Below are 26,704 nucleotides of genomic sequence, written 5' to 3'. Positions count from 1 at the left end.
AAAATCAGCAAAATATATCAAAAACCCCCGAATTATCATAAAATTCACATGAATTTCCAAAAACCTTCAAAGCACTACCGAAACCAGCCTAAAATTAAAAGAAAATCATAACCAAACCCAAAAATAAATAAAAAAAAACTGCTTTATAATGCCGCACGTGATCAAAAAAATTTTGCTCGCTTAGAGAACATTTTTTCACACATCAATTTCTCGCTCTCTCTCAAAAACAGCGATATGAACAAAAACCAATCTCTTTTCGCTCCGCTCTTCACTTTTGTTCAGCACCAAAATCACTCCAAATTTTTTCACGCGTTTCATTTCCCGCTTCAAAAATCACTCCAATAAAATTGATTTAAAAAATGGACTTCTCCAATACTCCTCTTCGAGTCGTAAAAAAAAGACAGAGCACCAAAACAATCCAATTCTTGGATTGTAAAAAATCAAGAGAAGGCCAATAATAGCCCCAGCTATCGCTGTGCGGCTATTAAAAATCAAACCAAATTCTCACAAAACAGCACAAATTTAATGAGTCCTGAAACTGTTTAGTCTGACTGAACTAAACGTTTTTCACCTCTACGAATGTTCACCCCTGCAAGACAACTAAGTTCTAACTTCTCAACTTTTTGGTCTATCTGCCTCTCGGTGTTATTTCGTACTTCCAACGCTATTTTTACTCAACAAAACCGCTCACATCTTCAAAAAAAAAACCTTATTTTAAAAGTAAACATTGTTATTTGCGTTGCAAATTAGTCGCAATCCAAAGGAGGGCCCAGCATTAAAAAAAACAGCCAGTGATTTAAAACTCTTCGCCATTTAACTATTGTCAACCCTTGTTCAACTTCCATCTCATCTCATGTACACGAATTGCGGAGTCTGATGTAAAAAAGGCAACTTCAATCTATCACAATGCACATGCCAATTCAAGCACTGTTTACTTCGTAAAAATTGAAGAGTACTTGGAAAAACTCTTCTCGCTCCCTTTCCGCTATCAAAACCAACACTATGTAGGTAGCTGTAGTCAATCCCTGTCAAAATGCACTCTCTACAGATGAACTCAAATTAACTCAGACGTGTTATCTTCATCTATCATAATCACCACTCCGATTTGACCTCCAAATCGTAAAAATGTATGACTAGATTAAAAAACAGCAATAAGAATTCCGGAAACTACTCAAAGTAAGAACACTGGCCCTCCACCCCGATCTGATGCACCACCTACTTGATTGCACTGAGCTTTTTTAAATAAAAATGATTTTATTGAAAATTAACTTAGCAAAAACGGAACGAGTATCTAAAAAAATTTACTTTCAGTTGCGACCTCAAAACAACTGTGCGAAAAATAATTTTTTATTACAGGAAAACAGATAGTTCACAGCAACGCATTACAAACTAACAGACAATGTAACCCTTCTCCGCCATTATTGGGAGAAAAAAATTAATCACCTCGTTTGATAGATCACTAACCCACCCAACACTTCGCAGAGAAATATTTAACAGCATATTAATAAAAGCAAAGAAAAAACTGGAAAAAAACGAAATCTGTATAATTTTTTTCAGAGCACTGTCTAGCTATATAGTGTCACTTCAATGTAATAGCACCAGTAGACGCGCTCCAAATTGATGACAATGACCTACAGCGAGAACCATAAAATTCGAAGAAATAAGCAAAAAAAAATAAAATTTTCTTAACCTAAATGGTTCAGAAAAAAAACCAATCATATTGAGAAACAACCGAAATAGCTGAAGCGACTATTTTCAGTAGAATTTCCCAAATGCCATCAAAACATTGATAATACAAAATTACTGCAAGCTTAAAACAAGGCCAAAATTATTTTTGAAAAAATAGCTGAAACGTGACACGCAAAGTGTAAAAAATTGCTTCTGATGGTCAAAAATATCAGTTCAGACAATTGATAAATACACCTTGGACTGAAAATGTTGGAGTTAAAACTAAAACATTGCCGGAAAGTAGCCTACTCACATCGGGATTGAAACAGAAAAAATATGAATTGACATAATTATTTCCAACGCTTCTTATTCGGTGTGCATGTGAGTTTCAGTTTAGATTCTGAAAGTATACTTACTTCAGCTTTCAAACTGAAAGCTATAAAGCTTAATACTAATGTCAGCTAGCAAGCACTCTATTGAACTATAACCTTATGCACTATGACTTAATGATTGGGCTTTATCGGTTTCTCCCTTTTCTTTTAATTTTGCTCTTTTGTCATGGACCGTATTCACGACATTGTGTAATTCAATGCGTGAAAGAATTTAAAATCCATTCAGTTGAAACATTGTAAAGTAAGTCACGAGTCAAAAGTGAAAATCGTGACTTATATGAAACAAAAAACGTGATCCAAAGGTACAGCGAATTTTTTTTAAAAAAAAAGGAGGGCGCCTAAATCATAGGCATTGAGGCTGACGACGGCTATTAAAAACTGCATCCAAAAACGAACGTGATCAAAGAACTTTTGCTTGCTTGGAGCAAATTTTTTCACGCCTACTTTTTTTGCTCTATCCCAAAAAAGCGACATGAACAGAAAACGACTCTCTTCTCTCAGCTCTCCGGCGGTTTGACCTTAACACATTTTCACGCATTTCACTTCCTGTTTCAAATACACTTTAACAAAATTACCGATAAAAAAGACGCTCCCTCTTCGAGTCTTAAAAAGACAGCGGCCAAATACAATTAAAACTCATTGAATTTTTAAAAAAAATTGGGAGCCCAATAACAGCTGGCTGAGAAGCTGGATCTTTTCAACAATTGTTCCCCTTTTGCAAGGTGACTATTCCTGAATAGAAATTTAGCGAGCGATTTAGTAACCAATCAGAGACGACCAATAACTTTCCACGCATGCGCATACTGCGTTAAATTGAATAGAATAAAATGCGCCATGTTATGGCAATTAGCCGTATTGGAATGCAAAGCGAAAAGAATTTCCGACTGGCGGGTCGTTGGGCGCGCTTCGCCGCGATAACCGACCCGCGATTTCCGGATTACATCCCACAGCGCATGAGAGGCATGGCCACGAACAACGGTCTGCAAATGCACTTCAACTGATATTCGGCTATCTAAACTGTAGGCCAAATAATATTGTGGTAGAGTATAGCACAGAATTGGGGGAGGGGGATTCTCTACTAGGTACCAAATTGGGGCAATTTTTGGAGAGATCCCAGAAGATGAGGTCGTCTATTAAAAATAAATCATGTCTACGAGTCGTAAAACCTCCTCTTGGAAAACCAACACTCCTCTCGGAGTTGTGAAAAAAGCAAGGGAAGGCCAACAATAGCCCAGACATCGCTTTGTGGCTATTACAAAACACCAGCAGGAATAATATAATAGCTACAAACTTCGTCTGAGAGCAATTTCGAGATGCCACAGGGAATGGCATCAAGATAAAGATGAGAAATGATAAAGAAGACGTACACGTAAGTGAGTAAGAGATAGAGAAGCGCCAAGCTGTTCTGACCCTCAGTGTATGCTCTAACTCCAATGCTGACCATAATGATGTAGCTGAGGAAAATGGGGATGCAGGATACGACCAAGTCCCACACCAGATTAGACAGCCAGTAGATTACTGGATGCATGCCAGACACCAGTTGGAGGTGTTTCAGCTTGTGAGTGCGTTCGTAAACAAGATGCATCAAGAAGCTAGCTGGGAGAGAGCTGAATCCAGTCAGAACTAGCATCGCCACCACGACGTCATTCCCATGGTCCCTAAACATTAACAAAATGAGAAACTAGGAATCAGAAGCTTTTCACAAGATTATACCCACGATCAATCAAAAACCACTTCAGTCCAACATATAAACAAACAACCTCTCCGGAAATAGCACAAATAGGGATTCATTTAAGGTTTTAAATTTCCTAAATAACCAACCAAACGCTAAATGTTGCACACAAAACTGTCCCACACAAGAGGAAAACGGAGTAACGAAGCAGGCAGAACTCAGCCTTCCGAACTCATTTTAGCTCCGGTATATTTTTAGCTACCTAAAGTGTTGATTTCGAATACTTGTAATCAAATGTAATCAATGTTCACCCATTTGTTAAAATATAAATTTTGTCTTCTGACAACGAAGTCTGACAAACAAGACAAAAACTTTGCACCACGAACAAGGAAAATATTGTAGAAACAACGGCCCAGCTTTTACTCCGGTCTCAGATGGACGAATGAGTATTTCGATCGACTGGAGTTTTTCATTAAATTTGACACACCGTATATTTGAGTCATATCTAGCGTAGCTGCATTAGAAGACGAGTTAATTAACTAGAGTCTTTTTCTTCTTCAAGCATCTTGTTTGTTCCAGACAATGATTGTCCCTTTAGATAATTCTTTCCACGTTTTCCGATATTGGTAGCAAATTAATTTTGTGGTTCTTTGTTTTCGCTCTGTTCTTTTGTCAAAATTTTTCAAGTTACTGAAGTATGCTCCAGCTTCTCCTTTCTTAAGACATGGACAAGAAATCGCACCTGTCTGGTTCGTATACTCGTCAGCATATCCAACATTCAGTAATATTTGAGAGTTAGTTTTCATTGCTTTCCACGAGATCCTCTGAACGCGTCAAAAATTCCATATTTCTATTCTCTTTTAAAGCTTCTATTCTCTTTTACATGCTCTTAATTATCCTTTATGTTTTGGAACAGTAAGAAAGGATCGGATAAATATTTTTGGTTTTGCTGTTAAGTCGTTGGCTGTTAAGTTCGACAATCATATCTAACACCTAATTCCTCCCAAACGTGCAGTCTCTAGACTCTGCCAAGCCACTAAATACCGCGTACCACTGAAAACACTAGAGTGCGTCAAAAATGAGTCAGACAAAGCTTCAACAAGAAATATGATACCCGGCATTTAATGTCTGATCTTATAAAAAATAATCTTTTAAATCTTATATAAAACAAGATGTGCTTCAGTTACTTTGAAATTGCGCAATGAAAATGCAATGCGATTTGCACTAAAGCAACTAGTCAGCTGGGGGGAATATGTAAAAACAGAAAACTTGATCGCCAAAAATGACCGATCTCGTTAGGAATATAATTTTGCTTGCTGAATAATCATAATCATAGTTCCTGTCTCATAATAAGTGCACCCAACCACCACAACAGCCAGAGGATTGCCGGAAAATAGCCGCAATGAACCCTAACGCCCCTGGGGTTCAAATAATCTTAAAATTGATTGCGCAAAAAACTTTTTGAACGAGCTATTTTTGATTAGATTTCGTTGATAGACATGCTCCCGTTTCTGGATGAGAGGATAAAAGGATTGATATTCATATCAATATCATATCACCTGGGTATTAAGACCAATTAGAACAAAGTTCAAACATGGGGCACCTAAAACTGGGCTTCAGGGCTTTATCCCGTTTCTATTTTTGATTTTTCATTTTAGATTGCTCTGCCCAGCAACTGCCGTTTAAAAGCACTTTCAGCAGAATGAGCGAAGAACGAAAATAGCAGAGTAAAAAAATTCCCGCAAAAAGTGGGTCAAATGAGGTAAAGCGAAACAAATTTAGTACAGCGAACAAAAATGAAAACATCGCGGAACAAGTCCTCACCTACAATTCAAAGAATTTTCATTGACTATGCAAAAAACTAGACATAGAGAGCACTAGAAATCTGGGCTCTTTCCCATCATAGACCCCCAGCTTTGTGGTCAAACAACCCCCCCCCCCTCATGGTAAATATAACATAATGGCGGGGCTATAACTTAACTTCATCTGGGGGGGGGGGGGGCTATAATGGCAAAGACCCGAAATCTGTAATGAATACCGTTTAGAAAAAATCCGATCCTATATCGAAAAACAGTAAAAATTAAAGTCAAATTGCCGCACGTAAAAAAAACTACTCGCAAGAAAGCGAAAATTTGTTCAAACACTGTTTTCTCACTCAACTTCAAAATTAGATTTAAAAAAATTGCCACTTCAAAATAAGAAACATAGTCGAAAGAATTCAGGAACCGAATCAAATAGTCCTCACCGAAAAGCTAACATTACTATCGTCAAATAGACAATTTGAAAAACCAGAAAAGCAATTTTAGGTCAAATAACTACGGAACAAACAACCAACATATAAACCAATCATAAGCACTGAATTGGACCAATTTAGGTCACCCAAAAAAAGAAAAAAACAAGAGCATCTAAAATAGCCCCGCTCAGCTTAGCGCTATCAAAAGAAAATTGAAGAAATATGACAACCGAATAAAGCCGGTCGATTTAGTCTCAAACAACCGGCGAGTGGTTGTCTTCGGTAGTAGTTAGCTGGGACAAGAAGTGGGGGAGCGGAGTGTGGGGAGGGGGTTGTCAAGCAATGGTTGTTGGGGTTGGGAGGGCTGGACCAGAGTTCAAATTGTCAAATCGATGGTGGTCGAGGGTAGTGTTGCGTAAGGGGGGGGGTGAGTGGGCTGTGACAAAGGATGAGACAGGGTCAAACTAATATTGAATACACCCCTTCAAGATATTGTCTCCTCAAAACGGTTTCGGTGAATAGGTATAAGTAGAGAAAAGTATCTTATTTTTGAGAACAAAAAGTCAAAAGGGGTAAACAAAAAATCGGTCAAGCGAAAAATAGCATAAAAGACCACAGGACTAATATAATTGCTGCAAACTTTGTTCGAAAGCAATTAAAAACTTTCTTTATATTACAAGAACATAACACATAACATAACCAACATAGGCAGGCGAATTGCTCTTGAGCAAGCAACGAGAAGTTGACTTCGTGAGGAATCAAGCAACAGTCTTGCAAGAGATCAGCAAGGCGTGAGGCTCTAAGAGAGCTGCTCAGCCACCTAAAGGATTCAAATTGCGCAAAAAACTCCACAAAACCGTAAAACTCAATGAAATAGTGAAGCCTTTAAGACGAACTCAAAACAACCAGAATATTTCAACCATAACCTAGAGGTACTTTTTAAGCAAAACACCTAAGTTAAAACATACCCGGCAGATTGCCGGAAAATAGCCGCCGTTGATTCCAATAAGCATGATTGGGATTGAACGAATAGAATATATTGAAAAAAAAAAGATTTTTGTACAAAAATATTTTTTAAGTCCGATTTATTTTGATGGCATTTCGTAGTTGAACAAACTTCTGTTTCTCAGAGAGAGGCTACAGGGGCTACTATCAACACCAATAAGCATTAGAGTTGGTAACTAAGACTTATAGGAACGACGTTCAAATAGCGGGCATCTAAAATTGGGCTTTATGGGTTTATCCCGTTTCTATTTCTGACTTCAATTTTTATACCGACTCTGTTCATTTTGAATTGCTTTGCTTAGCAACTGATGTTCAAATTCACTTTTAGCAGAATGAGAGAAGAGAGAAACTAGCCTAGAGAAGTCAAAAAGATTTCACGCAAAATGTCGAAAAAGCGGCAAAATGGTAAAGCGAAAAAAAGTTTGACGAAGTAAAAAAAAAACGAGCGCAATAATAGCCGGCTGAGAAGATGAGGGCGGCTATTAAACGTAAACCGACTTATGTCGGAAAAATTTCTTTTGAACGACAGGCGATGCAATTTAATTCAGGGACTGTAGCCTAGTATAATGGGTGCAAAGGCCCTAGATTTTTCTTTATTGCAAAGATAGTTGACCACGCCGTGATTCGAACCATGGACCTCCTGTTCCCTCGCCAGATGCAATGTCCACTCGGATATCAGGCAATCGATTGTATTTTAGCAACAAGATTTACTTCGGAGTGAGAGCAATAGAGAACAAAAATGGAGAACGAAAGCGTGAAAAAGTCACTTGCGAATCTTCTAGAAGAAAAGCGCAAAAATGTTCAAGCGAAAAATTTAAAAAAGAGACCAACATGTTCACAATAATGGTACGAACTTCGTTGAGAGCAATTAAACAAAAGCCAGCTTTAAAAATCCGTTTAGAGGAAACCTATTCACATCCCAATTCCTCACTCTCTCGAAAACAGCGTTATGAACAAAAAACCAATCTTTTCACTCATCTTGAATTTTATTCAATACTGAAACCACTTCACGCATTTCTTTTCCTGCTCCAACAATAAAACTCATTTATAAAGACTATTCTCTAATACTCCTCTTCGAGTCATATAAAGAGAGCAGCAATACAATTCTAATTATTTGAATTGTAAAAAACAAAGGCGTCACAATAGCCGGCTAAGAATACGAGATCAGGTATTAATCACCCTTAAAAAAACTATTTACTTCATGTATCGAAAAACATAGCCGGCAGATTGCCAGAATAGCTGCGAAAAAACAAACCCGCATGCCGCATAATAGAGATAGAAACAGAGACAGATCTAAATTGAGAAAAAAATCGACACCGCTCAAAAAGCTAGGTAAAAAACATTCAGCGATAAATTTAAAAAGCTTGCTAAAATTCATCCCACAGAAGCCTCTTATTAGTGACCTTCACTGCACATATGAGTTCTTTGGACCTTAAAATTCAAATTAAATAAGTTTTGAAGTGCAAAAGTCATTTTATTGAGTGAGGTATGTCACTTGTGATCACAATTTAATCACGCAAAAAGCTTTTGCTAAAGAGTGGGAAGAAGTCATTCACAAAATTTGACTTTTTCAGTTTTGCTATGTGAACAAATTTAAAACAAAAAAGAGCGTCAGACGACGAAACAAAAAAAACATAGCAGGACAAGTCCTGAAGTACAATTCAAAAAATCTTCGCTGACTAAACACAACAACTTGCCTCAGAACGGACTATGAGTGAATTGGGAAAACCATTTGTAAAAAAAATCAGATCAAAAAATAATTATATAATTATTTATAATTTTTATAAAATAATTATAAAATAATTATAAATAATTATATAATTTATTTATAAAATAAAAAACAGAAAATCAATGTCGAAATGCCGCATGTGAGCAAAAAAACCATTAGCGAGAAATGAAAATTTGGTTCAAATTAAAAACTAGGCCTAGAATAAACTATGAATGGATTGGTAAAACCATTTAGAAAAGAATCCGATCGAAAATCGAAAAAACGGTAAAATTTCAAGTGAAATTGCCGCATGTGAAAAACCACCACCAAGAAAGCGAATTTTTGTTCAAACGCCGTTTTCTGACTCTACTTTAAAATCAGAGCGAAAACATTTCGCGCCGCAAAACCACTCGCTTTTCGCTCCACTTCGTGTTTCGGCGTGACCAAAAACACTACTCCAAATTGAATCATGAGCATACCCGGAAGATTGCCGGAAAATAGCCGCCGTAGATTCATATAAGCATGATTGGGATTGAAAGAACAGATATTGAAAAAAAAAGATTTTTGTACAAAAACATTTCTTAAGTCCGATTTATTTTGATGGCATTTCGTAGTTGAACATACTTCCGTTTCTTAGAGAGAGGCTACAGGGGCTGCTATCAATATCAATAAGCATTAGAAATGGTAACTAAGACTTATAGGAACGACGTTCAATTAGCGGGCATCTAAAATTGTGCTTTATGGGTTTATCCCGTTTCTTTTTTTGACTTCAATTTTTTATACTGACTCTGTTCATTTTGATTTGCTTTGCTGAGCAACTGATGTTCAAATTCACTTTAAGCAGAATGAGAGAAGAGTGAAACAAGCCTAGAGAAGTCAAAAAGATTTCACGCAAAATGTCGAAAAAGCGGCGAAATGGTAAAGCGAAAAAAAGTTCGATGAAGTAAAAAAAATAGGAGCGCTATAATAGCCGGCTGAAAAGATGAAGGCGGCTATTTAAAAAACATAGCCGGCAGATTGCCGGAATAGCTGCGAAAGAATATACCCGCGTGCCATAAAGATAGAAACATACAGATCTAAATTGAAAAAAAATCGACGCCGCTCAAAAAACTAGGCTAAAAAAACATTCAGCGATAAATTCAAAAAGCTTGTTAAAATTCATTCGACAGAAGCCTCTTATTAGGGACCTTTAATGCACATACGAGTTCCTTTGACCTTGAATAAATTCAAATTAAACTTAAGTTTTAAAGTGCAAAGGTCATTTTATTTAGTGAGGTAAGTCACGTATGATCAAAATCTTATCACGCAAATAACCTAAAACTTTCGCTAGAGCGAGTGAGAAATGACGTCACGCGCACAAACGCCGTAAGTGAGAGGAAGAAGTCATTCAGAAAATTTGACTTTTTCAGCTTTGCTGTGTGAACAAATGTAAAACGAAAAATTTTCATTGATTTAACAAAACAACTTGACTCAGAACGGACTATGAGTGACTTGGGAAAACCATTTGTAAAAAAAATCAGATCAAAAAATAATTATATAATAATTTATAATTTTTATAAAATAATTATAAAATAAATATAAATAATTATATAATTTATTTATAAAATCAAAAAAGGAAAATCCATGTCGAAATGCCGCATGTGAGCAAAAAACCATTAGCGAGAAAAGAAAATTTGGTTCAAACTAAAAACTAGGCCTAGAATAAACTATGAATGGATTGGTAAAACCATTTAGAAAAGAATCCGATCGAAAAAAAATCGAAAAGACGGTAAAATTTCAAGTGAAATTGCCGCATGTAAAAAAAAACCACCAGCGAGAAAGCGAAATTTTGTTCAAACGCCGTTTTCTCACTCTACTTGGGCTCTAAATTGGGTTTATCCCGTTTCTATTTCTGACTTCAATTTTTTATGGTGACTCTTTGACTCTGTTCATTTTGAATTGCTTTGCTCAGCAACTGATGTTCAAAATCACTTTTAGCAGAATGAGAGAAGAGAGAAACTAGCCTAGAGAAGTCAAAAAGATATAACGCAAAATGCTGAAAAAGCGGCAAAATGAGGTTAAGCGAAACATTTTTTTGCAAACAAATTAACTTCTAGAGGTTAAGCTTAAAACTCAACAGTTGGTAAGGAAAAACTGTTAAGAACAAGCAGAACTTTCATTAAAAAAGAAAACTAAGATCAGAGAAATGCTAGACCATTTTTGAACGTTTTCATTTTCAAAACATAGCCGGCAGATTGCCGGAATAGCTGCGAAAGAATAGTTCTGCGTGCCATATAATAGAGGTAGAAACAGATACAGATCTAAACTGAAAAAAAAATCGACGCCGCTCAAAAAACTAGGTAAAAAAAATTAGCGATAAATTAATAAAGCTTGTTAAAATTCATTCCGCAGAAGCCTCTTATTAAGGACATTTAATGCACATAGGAGTTCCTTTGACCTTAAATAAATTCAAATTAAACTTAAGTTTTAAAGTGCAAAAGTCATTTTATTGAGTGAGGTAAGTCACTTGTGATCAAAATCTAATCACGCAAAAAAACTTTTGCTAAAGAGAGTGAAAAATGACGTCACGCGCGCAAACGCCGTTAGTAAGAGGAAGAAGTCATTCAGAAAATTTGACTTTTTCAGCTTTGCTGTGTGAACAAATGTAAAACCAAAAAAGAGCGTCAGACGATGAAACAAAAAACATAGCAGGACAAGTCCTGACGTACAATTCAAAGAATTTTCATTGACTTAACAAACAACTAGACCTGGAATGGACAATGAGTGAATTGGGAAAACCATTTCTTAAAAAAATCAGATGAAAAAAACAAAAAAACAGAAAATCAATGTCAAAATGCTGCTAGGGAGAACAAAAACCACTATTGAGATATGTAATTTTGATTCTAACAAAAAAAACTAGGTCCAGAATGAGCAGTGAATGGATTGGGAAAACTATTTAGAAAAAAATCAATCCAAAAAATTGAAAACATACCCGGCAGATTGCCGGAAAATAGCCGCCGTTGATTCCAATAAGCATGATTGGGATTGAAATAACAGAAGATATTGAAAAAAAAAAGATTTTTGTACAAAAACAATTTTTTAAGTCCGATTTGTTTTGATGGCATTTCGTAGTTGAACATACTTCTGTTTCTTAGAGAGAGGCTACAGGGGCTACTATCAATAACAATAAGCATTAGAGATGGTAAATAAGACTTATAGGAACGACGTTCAAATAGCGGGCATCTAAAATTGGGCTTTATGGGTTTATCCCGTTTCTACTTCTGACTTCAATTTTTCATATGGACTCTGTTCATTTTGAATTGCTTTGCTTAGCAACTGATGTTCAAATCACTTTTAGCAGAATGAGAGAAGAGAGAAACTAGCCTAGAGAAGTCAAAAAGATATCACGCAAAATGTTGAAAAAGCGGCAAAATGAGGTATAGCGAAACATTTTTTTATTCGACGAAGTAAAAAACATGGCAGGACAAGTCCTGACGTACAATTCAAAGAATTTTCATTGACTTAAAAAACAACTAGACCTAGAATGGACAATGAGTGAATTGGGAAAACCATTTCTTAAAAAAAATCAGATGAAAAAAACAAAAAAACAGAAAATCAATGTCAAAATGCTGCTAGGGAGAACAAAAACCACTATTGAGATATGTAATTTTGATTCGAACAAAAAAAAACTAGGTCCAGAATGAGCAGTGAATGGATTGGGAAAACTATTTAGAAAAAAATCGATCCAAAAAATTGAAAAAAAAAAACAGTAAAAATCATAGTGAAATTGCCGCATGTGAACAAAAAACCACTACCGAGAAACCGAATTTTTGTTCAAACACCGTTTTCTCACTCTACTTTAAAATTAGAGCGAAAAAATTCACGCCGCAAAACCACTCGCTTTTTCGCTCCATTTCCTGTTTCGGCGTGACCAAAATCACCACTCCAATTTGACTTCAAAAATCATGAAAATGTGTGAACAGATCTTAAAAAAAAAGACAGCGCCCCAATACAATTCAAATTCTTTGAATTATAAAACATACCCGGCAGATTGCCGGAAAATAGCCGCCGTTGATTCCAATAAGCATGATTGGGATTGAAATAACAGAAGATATTGAAAAAAAAAAGATTTTTGTACAAAAACATTTTTTGAGTCCGATTTATTTTGATGCCATTTCGTAGTTGATTATACTTCTGTTTCTTAGAGAGAGGCTACAGGGGCTACTATCAATAACAATAAGCATTAGAGAGAGGTAACTAATACTTATAAAAACGACGTTCAAATAGCGGGCATCTAAAATTGGGCTTTATGGGTTTATCCCGTTTCTATTTCTGACTTCAATTTTTTCTACTGACTCTGTTCATTTTGAATTGCTTTGCTGAGCAACTGATGTTCAAAATCACTTTTAGCAGAATGAGAGAAGAGAGAAACTAGCCTAGAGAAGTCAAAAAGATTTCACGCAAAATGTTGAAAAGGCGGCAAAATGAGGTAAAGCGAAACATTTTTTTATTCGACGAAGTAAAAAAAAAAAAAATAGGAGCGCTATAATAGCCGGCTGAGAAGATGAGGGCGGCTATTAAAAACCAAGAGCACCGCAATATAGCTACGCTCAGCTTACAGCTTCGCAGCTATAAAAATAAAAATAGGAGCGCTATAATAGCCGGCTGAGAAGATGAGGGCGGCTATTAAAAATGTGTGAACAGATCTTAAAAAAAGACAGCGCCCCAATACAATTCAAATTCTTTGAATTGTAAAAAAACCAAGAGCACCCCAATATAGTTTCGCTCAGCTTACAGCTTCGCAGCTATCATAAAACTTCAAAACGGGATGAGGATGACAGTGAGGGTTGAATGGGATGGTGTTTATACTAACAGCAGGGCAACGCCACTTGACCTAAAGTTCTCTCTCACATTAACTTTAATCAAAAACAATAGTGCGATAAATTATCACTATTAATCATTGAAATATTAATATTTAGGGGTGAGATGGAGATTTTAATAGAAGATCACTCGAATAACATTTGCACTTCTTTGCCAAAACAATAGAAGAATTCAAGCGCAAAATAATGTAGCTGAGTCTCAAATGCAATCGTTCTCGTTGCATAGCAGCTCCAGATCATTGTATAGTTTATGATTGATAGAGTAAGATTATTTACCTTTCCTTTTTTCATACAAAAGTAAATGCAATCACTGCAGTCACGGCTTTAAGAAAGCAATCTGATAAGGAAATGCATTGTCAGGTCACCCTATTTAATGATCGTATCGTGATCATCAAAAAGGGTAACCGGAATATATATCAAAAAGATAAAAAAAAAATAGGGACAATAGATCGAAAATTAAACTGTACTCTCACTGGCTGAAATTAAGCGATATTTGGGAGCTGTCGATATTTGGGAGCTGCCCATGCCTCGTGAGTAATGGCCATTATGCCTTAGCGGCCCGTGAGATTTGATATGAATATCACGACCGAACAAAATATCACGACGGAACATGTTATGCGCTGTATTATCAGTGCCCGCTTAAATATGATTGGCCAATCCGCAAATTGAATAATTTCATTTTAGATCTATTGTCCCAATTTTCGCTTTCGATCTTGCGCTCATTCGGTCACAATCTGGACCGTATTTTATGACTGTCTAAAGATGCAACAGAGTGGTGCGTAATCAACTGTACATATAGTCGACTTACATCAGGTTCTTGCTCGGCAGATGGCCCGCTCTGATTGGTTGAGAGTAGGTGGTAATTCCGAACTCTTGAGCATCTACAGTTGAGTTAAATTTTTCCAGATTGGCCCGCAGAATGGCGTTGTTAGCTGCGTTAACATAGATTGGTGTACTGTGGTATCCCTTTGAATTGTAGTACACCTGAAATATGATAGTGAATAAGCCTCAATATATGGATACATGATCACTATAAAAAGTGAGATCGGCACAACGAAAGCTCGAATGAGGCTCAGCAACGAGAGAAAATGAACAAAAGTGTTAGCAATCTTCGTAGCGGCTGAAAAATATGCTAAAATAATGATAGTAAACACCTTTACCTTGATGGCTATTAAAACAGAAATACGCATCTTAACATGCATCTATTGTTTAAAATAAACATTGCATACCAGCATGCAAAAAGCATTAAACCTACTCGTTTGTTATTCATTGCCTATGCCCAATAAAGAGTTCATCAATCTAGAATTCTGTCGACACGAGCAGGCATTAGTAATGCAAGTTAATTAAATAGATGATGAAAGTATTCTCACCTTTACTTGTTGTTTCGCAAACAAACTATTGTAGATGTCAGGCAGGTCAGCCACCATACCAGGCTCATAGACGTAATCTTTAAACACGAGACCGCCATAGCTGAAAACAAACAGTGTTATAACTGAGAAACAGTACAAGTTGTCTACTACTTCACAGATTCAGCATTAGATACTGACCGAGAGAATTTTATTGAGTGAACGTTCACCAAAACAACGACAGCTCATGTTCAAAAATGCACACGTTTAAGCACACAGCTTAAAGTTAGGCGACGAGAAAGAGACAAAGGGAAAGCACTCAGATTTTTTAAATTTTTTGCAATAAAATTGGCGCAAGCAGCTTTCGTTTGTCAAAAAACTGTTTTTTTTTTCAAAAAGTAAGTTACAAAAAACCTTCTTTCACTTTATGCATTCTGAAGAAAAAAAACGTAACCGACTAACGTAACTACATATATATCTCGATACTGCAGCTTTATCAAACTTTTATACGTACTTCTAGTGTTCACGATTGCCATGTCTTGCGAAGCTGATAGTTGTTCCAAAAACAAGCTTAAAATTCAACCGTTTATTTTATCAGTGGAATTTTTAGCGTCAAGATCTAAGGACATCAATTTGCCTATTAGTGGTTAAAATTACTCACCGTATTTTGCTACAATGGATATTAAGGTGTTTTTCTGAACAACTCGGAACAGGCGTTGAGTCAAATTTTATTTAATAAGCAAATCGACATTACGTTGATTCCAGCTTACCGATTCCTCTGCCTATGATCAAATGCGTGGAGTTGGAATTGATCGTCTACGTCAAAGCCGAACCGACTGGAGTCCTCGCTTACATCCACTATCCTGTCATTGGCCCAGGTGTCAAACAGGAACTGCTCGCCTATCAGATCATCACCCGATAGAGACGTCATGTTGTGACACACAAGCACTGCATTTGAGCATTCTTCGCATCTATGACGTCCATTCTCACAGTAGTGAGCCACGGAAGCTTAAAAATAAATCTCTCATCAAAATCTCCAATCCTGTACAAAGCGTAAATTAAAAACTGCCTGTAAGAACACTAATAGAAACACAAATAAACCTTCCGTGTCGCACAACAGTACTGATGCATTTGAAAAAACCTGTAACAGTCACAACTTTCCGCAGCATCAAATAGGCCACATTAAAACATGATAACATTCTCTACAAGGCGCATCGCTCGCTGTTACGAAGAATAGAAAATAAAGTTTAAAAAAAATCGAATGAGATTCAAGTCAGAGGTGCCGAAGTTAGGTAATTATTGGATAATTTTTTTTCAAGGCACCTTTAATATTGTCCACTAAAATACCAAATAAAACAGCCAAACTAAGATCTAAACAGACGTGTATGCATTTGAGTGAACTAAAATACAATACTTGCTGCTCTGTTCTTTTGGGAAGATGCAGTCACTCTAGAAAGCTAAACAAGTAAGGGAGCGATAGAGGAGAAACAAGGACACTTACTATTGAAAAAGAGTTCTTCTGAAATTAGAAGATAATGTTAATTGTGAAAGAAGTGTACAGACACGCTCAGCAGCTAGCGATAAGATTTATGCGCAAACAAATAGCATTACATAACTGCACGGTCAATTACGTCCGCTGAACGAACAGGAAAGCATTTAGCAGAGCCAGGGAAAAGATTAATTACAATGCTTTACATTAATGCGAGTATATCGTTTTCGTTAGAACCCATATTTTCTAAAAGTCAAAAAATGGTTCAAACAATATTAGTATTGCTTTACATTAAATTTTCTTTAGCAAGGATTAAATTAGGGGAAGGCTATTAATCAATAAAAGCAAATAAAAATATAACCGGCAAATTGTCGGAGAATAGCCGCCGTTGACTCGCTTGACGCAAATCGGGATTATAACAGAAAAAAAAAGAGATAAAAATTGACATAATTTGTTTCTAAGAGTTAAAAAAAATGTTCCAATCTGGTGTAAAGTTTCAGTTAGAATCTAAAAGAACTTAATTGAGCTTCTGACTCTGACTTTATCCAGCTTTTGATTTTGCTCTTGATTATAACCATAGCCGGCAGATTGCCGGAAAAGAGCCTCCTTTGACGCGCTTGATGCACATCGGGATTGAAACAGAGAAAAAGTAGAGACAAATCGAACAAACCTTTTTTTTTTCAGTGTCAAAAAGTGTTCTAATTCAGCGTGCAGTTTCAATTGGATTCTAAAACTATACTTAATTCAGCTTCTAAACTGAAAGCTAATAAGCTTAATACCAATGTCAGTTAGCAAACACTCTAATGACTTTTTATAACCTATTTCTCAATGACTTAATGACCGGGCTTTATCGTTTTATCCCGTCTCTCTTGAACTTGCTCTTTTGACCTTGACTGTATTCACTATCTTGCGTAATTCATTGAGTGAATGGATCTAAAAACCATTCAGTTGAAACAGTGAGTGAAGTAAGTCAGAAGTCAAACGTGAAAGTCAAAGGTGACTTCTGTAAAACGAAAAACGTGATCAAAAGGTAAGGCAAAATTTAAAAAAGTAGAGCACCTAAAAAATAGCTGTTGAGAGGCTGTGACGAGGGCTATTAATTTCTACACTGCGTAATCTAGATTTTTATCCCGTTTTGAAGACTGAAGTGGAAACACAGCACGGCACATCACCAAAAAAATAACCGCAGGTGACCTCCTTTACCTGCATTGGAATAGAAAAAAATGGTGATATTGAAAAGACAAACACTCTGATCCTAAAGAATAAGATCAAAAATTTGCGACAACGTTTAGATTCACTCTGTTATCTTCAATCAGTGAATGTCTTTCAAATTTATTCATTAAGTGACTGCAGAAACATTTTTCGGGTGATCCAAGCCGGGAATTTTTTACGCAATCGACCTAAAAGCAGACGTAAAAGCGATTAACAAATAGCATCACGCGCACAAATTAAACTCCACAGCAGCAGAAGTAATTGAAAATGAAAAAAAAATGATCGCACGAATCATCGATGGAGACGACAAATAAGAGAAACAAACTACAAAGAGGTCAATAATAGCCTCGCAATTGGTGGCTATTTAAAAATAACCGAATAAACCGGGCGAATTGGTCTCAAACGGCCTGCGAGCGGTTGCCTTTGTCAGTAGCTAGCAACGTTTAAGTAAGGCTAGCGTTAGCTTAATTCAAGGGGCTAGATGTGAGTTCAGGTTGGAGGGGGTGCATGGGGGCTGATGAGGGGGCAACGGTGGGGGTCTTTGGGTGCACGGGGCCCTTACGTCCTGAGCTATGCGCAGAGGTGTGGATTAGGGTGGAGATGAGTAATGGGGCTGATGGGGGGTCAAACTCTAAGAAACGCCCTTGACACCATAATGCAAGTCTCCAAAACAGTTTCTGTGAATTGCACCTACTTGGAGACTAGTGAACTGAAGGGCTCTAAGAGCACTTGATCACATCTAAGCGCTACCTGTTTATGCCGTTTTTGACGCCGAAAAGTCAAATGGGTCAGACGAAAAATGGGTAAAGTGAAATATCGCAGAAAAAGACCAAGAGGAATAATATAATTGGTACAAACTGCGTGTGGACATATCTTAATAAGCAAAAATACAATCCAAATTGCTTAAATTTTATAAAGACAGCACCAATAAAATCCAATTCCTGTGGATTGTAAAAAAACAGCGCCCCAGTACAATCCCAATTCTTTCAATTTTGAAATTAATGTTGCAATAATAGTCGACTGAGAAAATGAGGCTACAATCAAAGGTAGGCGGGAAATGCATCCACACGTTTGGGTGTGTGCTAAACAGTCGTTCTGGCAACTTTACTAACAGGATAACATAGCCGGCAGATTGCCGGAAAATAGCCGCGATAGCCGCTTGTGGCCTTACATGAATTGAAACAACTATAAAAATAAAATAGACAGATGGACCACCAGTCCTTTAATAGAGCACTAGACTTTTTGGGTTACCTTCGGACTGTCGTTTTTATGAGACAAACAAGCTCTATAAGGAGAAAGCCCTATTAGGGCTTTTCAAAATTAGGATCTGTTACGTTTGTGCCCCCTGAGCTTAGTGGGCGCATATCATTTGCACCCCCCCGATGCACGTGCAATACTTGGGGGGGGGGCACAAACGGAAAAGATCCCAAAATTAATATTCGAAATCAAAAACTCAAGACTCTAATATTTAAGAATTAGGGCATATGTTTGGCACTACTTACATGCACACTATTGTCCTTTAATAAGTAAATGTTCATAAAATTTAAAGTTTCATAAGTGAGCTCAGAAGTCAATTTTTTGAGTGAGGTAAGTCATTGAAAGAGTCAATTCAAAGAAGTCGGGGTAAGACGAAACAAACATCTGTTAGACGAAGTAAAAAATTAGGAGCGCTATAATAGCCGCCTGGAATTGAGGACGGGGCTATTAATAAAACATACCCGGCAGATTGCCGGAAAATAGCCGCCGTTGATTCTAATAAGCATGATTGGGATTGAAAGAATAGAAGATATTGAAAAAAAAGATTTTTGTACAAAAACTTTTTTTAAGTCCGATTTATTTTGATGGCATTTCGCAGTTGAACGTACTTCTGTTTCTTAGAGAGAGGCTACAGGGGCTACTATCAATACCAATAAGCATTAGAGATGGTAACTAAGACTTATAGGAGCGACGTTCAAATAGCGGGCATCTAAAATTGGGCTTTATGGGTTTATCCCGTTTCTATTTCTGACATCCATTTTTGTACTAGCTCTGTTCTTTTTGAATTGCTTTGCTGAGCAACTGATGTTCAAAACCACTTTTAGCAGAATGAGAGAAGAGAGAAACTAGCCCAGAGAAGTCAAAAAGATTTCACGCAAAATGTTGAAAAGGCGGCAAAATGAGGTAAAGCGAAACATTTTTTTATTGGACGACATAAAAAAAACATATCAATGTCAAAATGCCGCATGTGAACAAAAAACCACTAGCGAGAAATGAAAAATTAATTCAAACAAAAACTAGGCCTAGAAAGAGCTGTGAATGGATTAGGAAAACCATTTAGAAAAAAATCCGATCAAAAAATCGAAAAAACTGTAAAAATCAGAGTGAAAATGCCGCATGTGAACAAAAAACCACTGCCGAGAAACCGAATTTTTGTTCAAACACCGTTTTCGCACTCTACTTTAAAATCAGAGCAAAAAAATTCACGCCGCAAAACCACTCGCTTTTTCGCTCCATTTCCTGTTTCGGCGTGACCAAAATCACTACTCCAATTTGACTTCAAAAATCATGAAAATGTGTGAACAGATCTTAAAAAAAACAGCGCCCCAATACAATTCAAATTCTTTGAATTGTAAAAACATAGCTGGCAGATTGCCTGACGTACAATTCAAAGAATTTTGATTGACTTAACAAACAACTAGACCTAGAACGGACTATGAATGGATTGGGAAGACCATTTAGAAAAAAATACGATCCAAAAAATTGAAAAACAGAAAAAATCAGAGCGAAATTGCCGCATGTGAACAAAAAACCACTAGCGAGAAAGCGAATTTTTGTTCAAACACCGTTTTCTCACTCTACTTTAAAATTACAGCGAAAAAAATTCACGCCGCAAAACCACTCACTTTTTCGCTCCACTTTCTGTTTCGGGGTGACCAAAATCACTACTCCAATTTGACATCAAAAATCATGAAAATCTGTGAAAAGATCTTGAAAAAAAAGACAGCGCCCCAATACAATTCAAATTCTTCGAATTGTAAAAAAATTAGGAGCGCTATAATAGCCGGCTGAGAAGATAAGGGCGGCTATTAATAACAATAATAACTGTGAATCTCATCAGTTGTTTTCCTCTGTGAATCTCATCAGAGAAAAACAACTCTATATCACAAAGTGTATATAGTTAAATGAGTCGACCAAATTTTTAATTCCTCAAAATCTGTAATGCCATTAAATTTCATAACAATTTGAAATGACGCTTCAAATCTACTTGCTTTTGCGATTTCTTTAGTGCTCCAGCGTGATTAAAGTAAGCACTCTAATTTGACTTCTCACTGATGTGAGAAAGCCGATGTGAACAGATCTTAATACAGCTCATCAATTTAAAAAGTAGATGAGGCACCTACTAATAATCAGAAAAAAAGCCCTAAATTTAATTTAAAATTGTTTTCCTTTCAAATTAGTGAAAAGAGGTTCAGGGATGTCCTACAGCAGATTTTAGTCAGTTACGGTTTAAACTCTATAGGGAACATTTTCACCTGCAAATGAACTCGTTTCTAAAAGAGCAGTTTAACTATATCACTGTTCGAAAACAATAGTCAATGTTGATACGAAGCCATCAACTATTTTTATGTTTCAGCTAACACCAAACCTGTAGAAATGCTCCCATTCAACCAATAGAATAACTAATATTTAACTACAGTTCGTAAAAACCAACACGTGTCCGAGGCGTGAGACACACGCGACCAAAACAACTGCTTTAAACTTCGTTCATGGGCAGCTAACAATTCAGCTCGATGGCCTTAACAATCGCGAGTAAAAATTTAATTAAAAATTAACTATTAAACGCCAAAATTGTCACAACATCCATAAAAGCCCACCCCACTCAAAAATCTGAAACGATTATTAGCTTTTTATTCTCCCTCCCACCTCTTCGTTTAGTTTCTTTGTGCTAAAATTGACTTTGCCAGTGTCTACCTGGCAGGCTCTTCTGCAGAGATGAATTAGAGGTCGAATCAACGGCAGAATCAGTATCATCCATGGGGTGTACTTGGTCCCCTCCGCCGCTTTCGGCAAGGCATCTCTTAAAGGCAAAAGTACAAAAATAACATTAAAAATTATTTCAGTCAGCAAAAAATCATTAACTGTTCTTTTGTATTCCAGAGGAAGCCATTAAAGCCTGTCATTATCCAGAATGTCAAAAAATTACAAAAAAAAACGAAAAATAAATGAAAAACATAGCCGGCAGATTGCCGGAATAGCTGCGAAAGAATAGACCTGCGTGCCATATAATAGAGATATAAACATACATATATAAATTGAAAATCGACGCCGCTCAAAAAACTAGGTAAAAAACATTCAGCAATAAATTAATAAAGCTTGTTTAAAATCATTCCGCAGAAGCCTCTTACTATGGACTTTTACTGCACATATGAGTTCCTTTGACCTTAAACAAATTCAAACTAAACTTAAATTTTAAAGTGCAAAAGTCATATTATTGAGTGAGGTAAGTCACGTATGATCAAAATCTAACCACGCAAACAACCTAAAAACTTTTGCTAAAGCGAGTGAGAAATGACGTCATTAAGAAAATTTGACTTTTTCAGCTTTGTTGTGTGAACAAATGTAAAACGAAAAAAGAGCGTCAGACGACGAAACAAAAAAACCGCAATATAGCTACCCTCAGCTTACAGCTTCGCAGCTATAAAAAAATTAGGAGCGCTATAATAGCCGCCTATAATTGAGGACGCGGCTATTAAAAACGTAACCGACTAACGTCGGGTAAATTGCTCTCAAACGACCCGCGACCAGTTGGCCTTGCCAGTAGCTAGCGCTTAGTGAGGCTAGAGTTATCTTAATTTAAGGGTTTAGTGAGGCTAGCGTTAGCTTAATTGAAGGGCCGTGAGGTGGGAGTAATAGTTGATAACATCACGCCACATAACAGCTGAAGTTCGGCATCAAAATAAGATAGAGATGAAGTGTGCGACAGATAAAACTTCGTTTGAGAGCGAATAATTATAGGATATACTTTGGTTATCATGTCATATTGTGCATCTGGCTGTGATAAGTTAATGTACTACGTTCGTAAACACCGAAATTATAGCCAATATTTCTCTTTACGTCCGTAAAAAAATCGTAGGTAAATTATTTCACGATTAGATTGTAACAACTGCAAACAAAGTTATAGCGCCCTCGGCTGTGTACATCTCATCGGCTTCGAAAAACAAAAAACTAATGCAGAAAATTGAAAAAACCATAAAATCTCCAAATGCGCTTACATCCACGTGTCAATTTTTTTCATCTTTCAATTAGATTCAAATGTCACCTGAAAACACCTATTCGTCTGAGAAAAGTACAATTGCCCATCGTCCTCTAAAACCCATTAAAAATCACTAAAGAGTGGTTGCAAACACGATACGATTTGATCGATTATAGCCGCTAGGGTGCTATCGCACCGAGGCGACTGAAAATTGTTAGAAGACTAACTCAGCTGCCGCGAAAATGCTTTGGTTGCCGATGAGAAGGACCCATTGCTGTACTTTTGGCGCGAGTTACGCAAGCTCTGTACGGTTTTTTGTTCAATCAGACACCTCTCAGGAAACAAGAAGTCCGGAACAGGGAAGTCTGACCAATTAGGATCATTTCTCCCATCCGACGACAGAACACAGTCAGCCCCGATTCCGCTCTGTAGCTGGAGTGTGTTGACAAGGTCGAGCGGGCCTGTTAAAAGAAAACAGCTACACAATACTGCCCTCTAAACAATCCTGTCTCCCATAAATTCAACGGCTGTTGCGTTATAAAAACTGACCATGTTACATTCAAATATACGATCAATTTGATTCGAATTTTGATACTCTAATGCAACTAAACAGCCTTTAGTTTTTTTTAAAAACCGACCAACATCGGACAAATTGATATCGCACGACAGGCCGAGCACTGTAGCCTAGATAATATTTTTATGGGTGCAAAAACTTCCGACGAAGGAGGGCTTCGAACCCCCGACGTCCAACGTCCAGTGTAAAAGGCAACTGTATTAACCACTCTGCTTTCAGTGCCTTATCCCACGATCGGTTTTATTTTCGGTACAGATTTAATACAAACAAAAGCAGTTTTATTCACCCAAAAATCAAAGACAAGCGTGACGAAGTCACCCGGAAAGTGAATTCGAAAAAATGATATAGAACGAAACGATCAAATAAAAATTTCGAATAAAAAATATAGCCGGAATCAACTCGAAGAGTCGGACCTAAGCAAAATCGTAATTGCAGCCGCACCTGCCAAGTTTTGTCTTAACAGGATAATTATTTACCTCACAAGATTGAAAAAAGTATTTGGCAAAAAATTTACCAATGTCATACCGACAAAGACTAGAGCACTGACACCATTTAAACGCGCCAAAAAAACCTACAATATCGTTCAGAATCCATAAAAAAGCCAAATCGTTAAACCTAAGATATAATTTTGTCAGCAGAAAACAATCTGAAACCTTGATTAGGCAAAATCTTGTATTAACAAAATATATCTGTTGAAATCGTTGAAAATGGGCAACGTCTTAAGATGGAAAAATGCCGATAGGCTAAAAAACGGACCGAGCTAACAAAAAGGCCGTGAAATAACTTAGGAAATCTTAGAACTCTGCAAACAGTATTGCGACTCAAAACCATGGCAAAAGAGAAAACTGAAACTCGCGACGTAGGAAAACACTTACTTAATTTTTTGTTTTGGCGACGCAATCAAGACAAAATAAGATATAATTTTCTCTTGCTGGAGTTAACATAGACAAAATACCTTTAAACTATTGTCAATATTAAACTAACATTGAAGATGGCTACCGTTCTAATGAAGATTGATAACCTTATCATAACCTTATCTCAAACCCCAACATTAAGACAGGACTTCAGCGGTTTATTCAATGGGTGATACGATTTAAAAACCATTCAGTTGAAAAAGTGAGTGAGGTACGTTAGGAGTCAAACACAAAAGTTGTGACTTAGGTAAAACGGTAAACGTGAACGTAAATATTAGCCGTTGAAAGGCTGGCGGCGGCTATTAAAAAAACAATGAAAACAACAATACCCAAAAGCAAAAAAATGGTTCATTACTAAAACCTAGAACACTTAAAATTTCAAGAACATGTGAATGAAACTGCAGGTCATAGGAGAAAAAGAATATGTTACATGCGATATGTGGAGAGCTCGGGAAAATGGAAAAAACGAATAAAAACACTACTTAATAATTTTTGAAAGTTAAAAATCAATCAAAAGGAAATCAAAATTTAAGTAGAAAAGGAAGGACATTTCATTATTCAGCATTCGAGGCTTAGACAAAACATAGCCAGAAGAAAAATAATTGAGACAAATCGGAAAAAACTGCTGAAATGGCTATCTATATGCTCCATTCTCTCAAAAAGGCTTTTCAATGTTGAAAAGTCATTCATTCAACGCAGAGCATGATCGCAAAACATCTCGCGCCGAAAAAATTAGTTCAGATGGCAATTTTACACATTTTCGCTTTCAGCTCAGAACGCCTTTCAACAAATACTACTTCGAGTAAAAAAACCATTACAGTCAAGACATAGCTAGCAGATTGTAAGAAAATAGCCGCAATAGCTTTGTAGATCTGCAATCTCAAAAAGATATTAAAAAAAGACAAAAAAAAAACAAACTTTTCATTAAATGCTGAGAGGTTATATTTTGAAAATGAATCTGTATAACTTATTGCTGCTTCTATTAGCTGCTCTTAATTAACCTCCAATTAGAGTGACATACACTCATTTGACTTTATCTCTTTGAATTGAATTTAAAAAGAGTGAAGAAGTCATTTTTGAGAGTGAGGTTAAGTCGCATGTGACCAAAAATATAATCAACGCGAATGAACAAAAAACTCGCTCCACTAAGAGTAGAAAATGACGTCACGCACACAATTCAGTTGAAATTGTATAAACGAATGAACAAACAGCAGGTTTGAAGTGGTTGTGACGTCATATGGTCGCAACAAAAATCTTGACGACGAAATAAAAAAAACATAGCAGGACAAGTCCTGGCGTACAATTCAAAGAATCTTCATTGACTAAACAAAAGCTAGATCTAGAACGGACGATGAGTGAATTGGGAAACTATTTCTAAAAAAAATCAGATAAAAAAACCTGAAAATCAACGCCAAAATTCCGCATGTGGACAAAAAAACCAAAAGCGAGAGAGAAATTTTGGTCAAACAAAAAAATAGGCCTCGAACCATTTACAAAAAAAATTGATCCAAAAAATCGAAAAAAAACGGTAAAAATCAAAGTGAAATTGCCGCATGTGAAAAAAAGCACTAGCGAGAGAGCGAATTTTTGTTCAAACACCGAGTAAAAATCAAAGTGAAATGGCCGCATGTGAACAAAAACCACTAGCGAGGAGCGAATTTTTGCTCAAACACCGTTTTCTCATTCTACTTTAAAATTAGAGTGAAAAAATTTCACGCCCCAAAACCACTCGCTTTTTCGCTCCACTTCCTGTTTCGGCGTGACCAAAATCACTACTCCAATTTGACTTCAAAAATCATGAAAATATGTGAACAGATCACTAAAAACAGAGCAGGACAAGTCCTGACGTACAATTCAAAGAATTTTCATTGACTAAACAAAAAACTAACCTAGAAAGGACTATGAATGGATTGGGAAAACCATTTAGAAAAAATTCCGATCCAAAAAATCGAAAAACAAAAAAAATCAAAGCGAAATTGCCGCATGTGAACAAACATAGCCGGCAGATTGCCGGAATAGCTGCGAAATAGACTTAATTATTATTATTATGTTTTCTCCCAATACTTTTTCAACCTGACTTAAATCACACCATAATTTTCACTTTCACAAAATTAAAATGGGTTTAAAAAAATCTTAAACAGACAGTGGCACAATTTTTCGAAGTGTTAAAAACAACGAACATAGCCGGCAGATTGCCGGAATAGCTGCGAAATAGACTTGCGTGCCGTAAAATACAGATGGAAAAAGATACAGAAGTGAGTTGATAATGGTTATAGCCGCCGCCTATAAAACTTATAAGTTTATTTCAAATGAGGTTGTTTTTGGGTGCAAAAAAAAGTTTCCCTGTCGCGTCTCGAACCGGCGATCTCCGGATTAACAGCCAGTCGCCTTAACCACTC

At 36.6% G+C, this 26,704-nt stretch overlaps 1 protein-coding gene across 1 annotated transcript in view; it reads right to left on the bottom strand.

The window, feature by feature from the left end:
- LOC142334658 (ATP-binding cassette sub-family A member 2-like) overlaps nucleotides 1–26,704 on the bottom strand; it is a 132,863-nt gene that overhangs the window by 44,047 nt on the left and 62,112 nt on the right. Inside the window, exons 19-23 of the mRNA XM_075382867.1 lie at nucleotides 23,045–23,278; nucleotides 15,654–15,891; nucleotides 14,908–15,007; nucleotides 14,346–14,521; nucleotides 3,428–3,718 (exon numbers count right to left, since the gene is read on the bottom strand). Coding sequence (XP_075238982.1) covers nucleotides 3,428–3,718; nucleotides 14,346–14,521; nucleotides 14,908–15,007; nucleotides 15,654–15,891; nucleotides 23,045–23,278 — 1,039 coding nt within the window. The remainder of the gene's footprint in view (nucleotides 1–3,427; nucleotides 3,719–14,345; nucleotides 14,522–14,907; nucleotides 15,008–15,653; nucleotides 15,892–23,044; nucleotides 23,279–26,704) is intronic.

The sequence above is a fragment of the Convolutriloba macropyga genome, chromosome 2 (assembly GCF_964194025.1).
Source record: "Convolutriloba macropyga chromosome 2, txConMacr16.3, whole genome shotgun sequence".
NCBI classification, from domain to species: Eukaryota; Metazoa; Xenacoelomorpha; order Acoela; family Convolutidae; genus Convolutriloba; species Convolutriloba macropyga.
The sequence above is the reverse complement of the archived record's forward strand: the minus strand, read 5'-3'. Positions and strand labels throughout refer to the sequence as shown.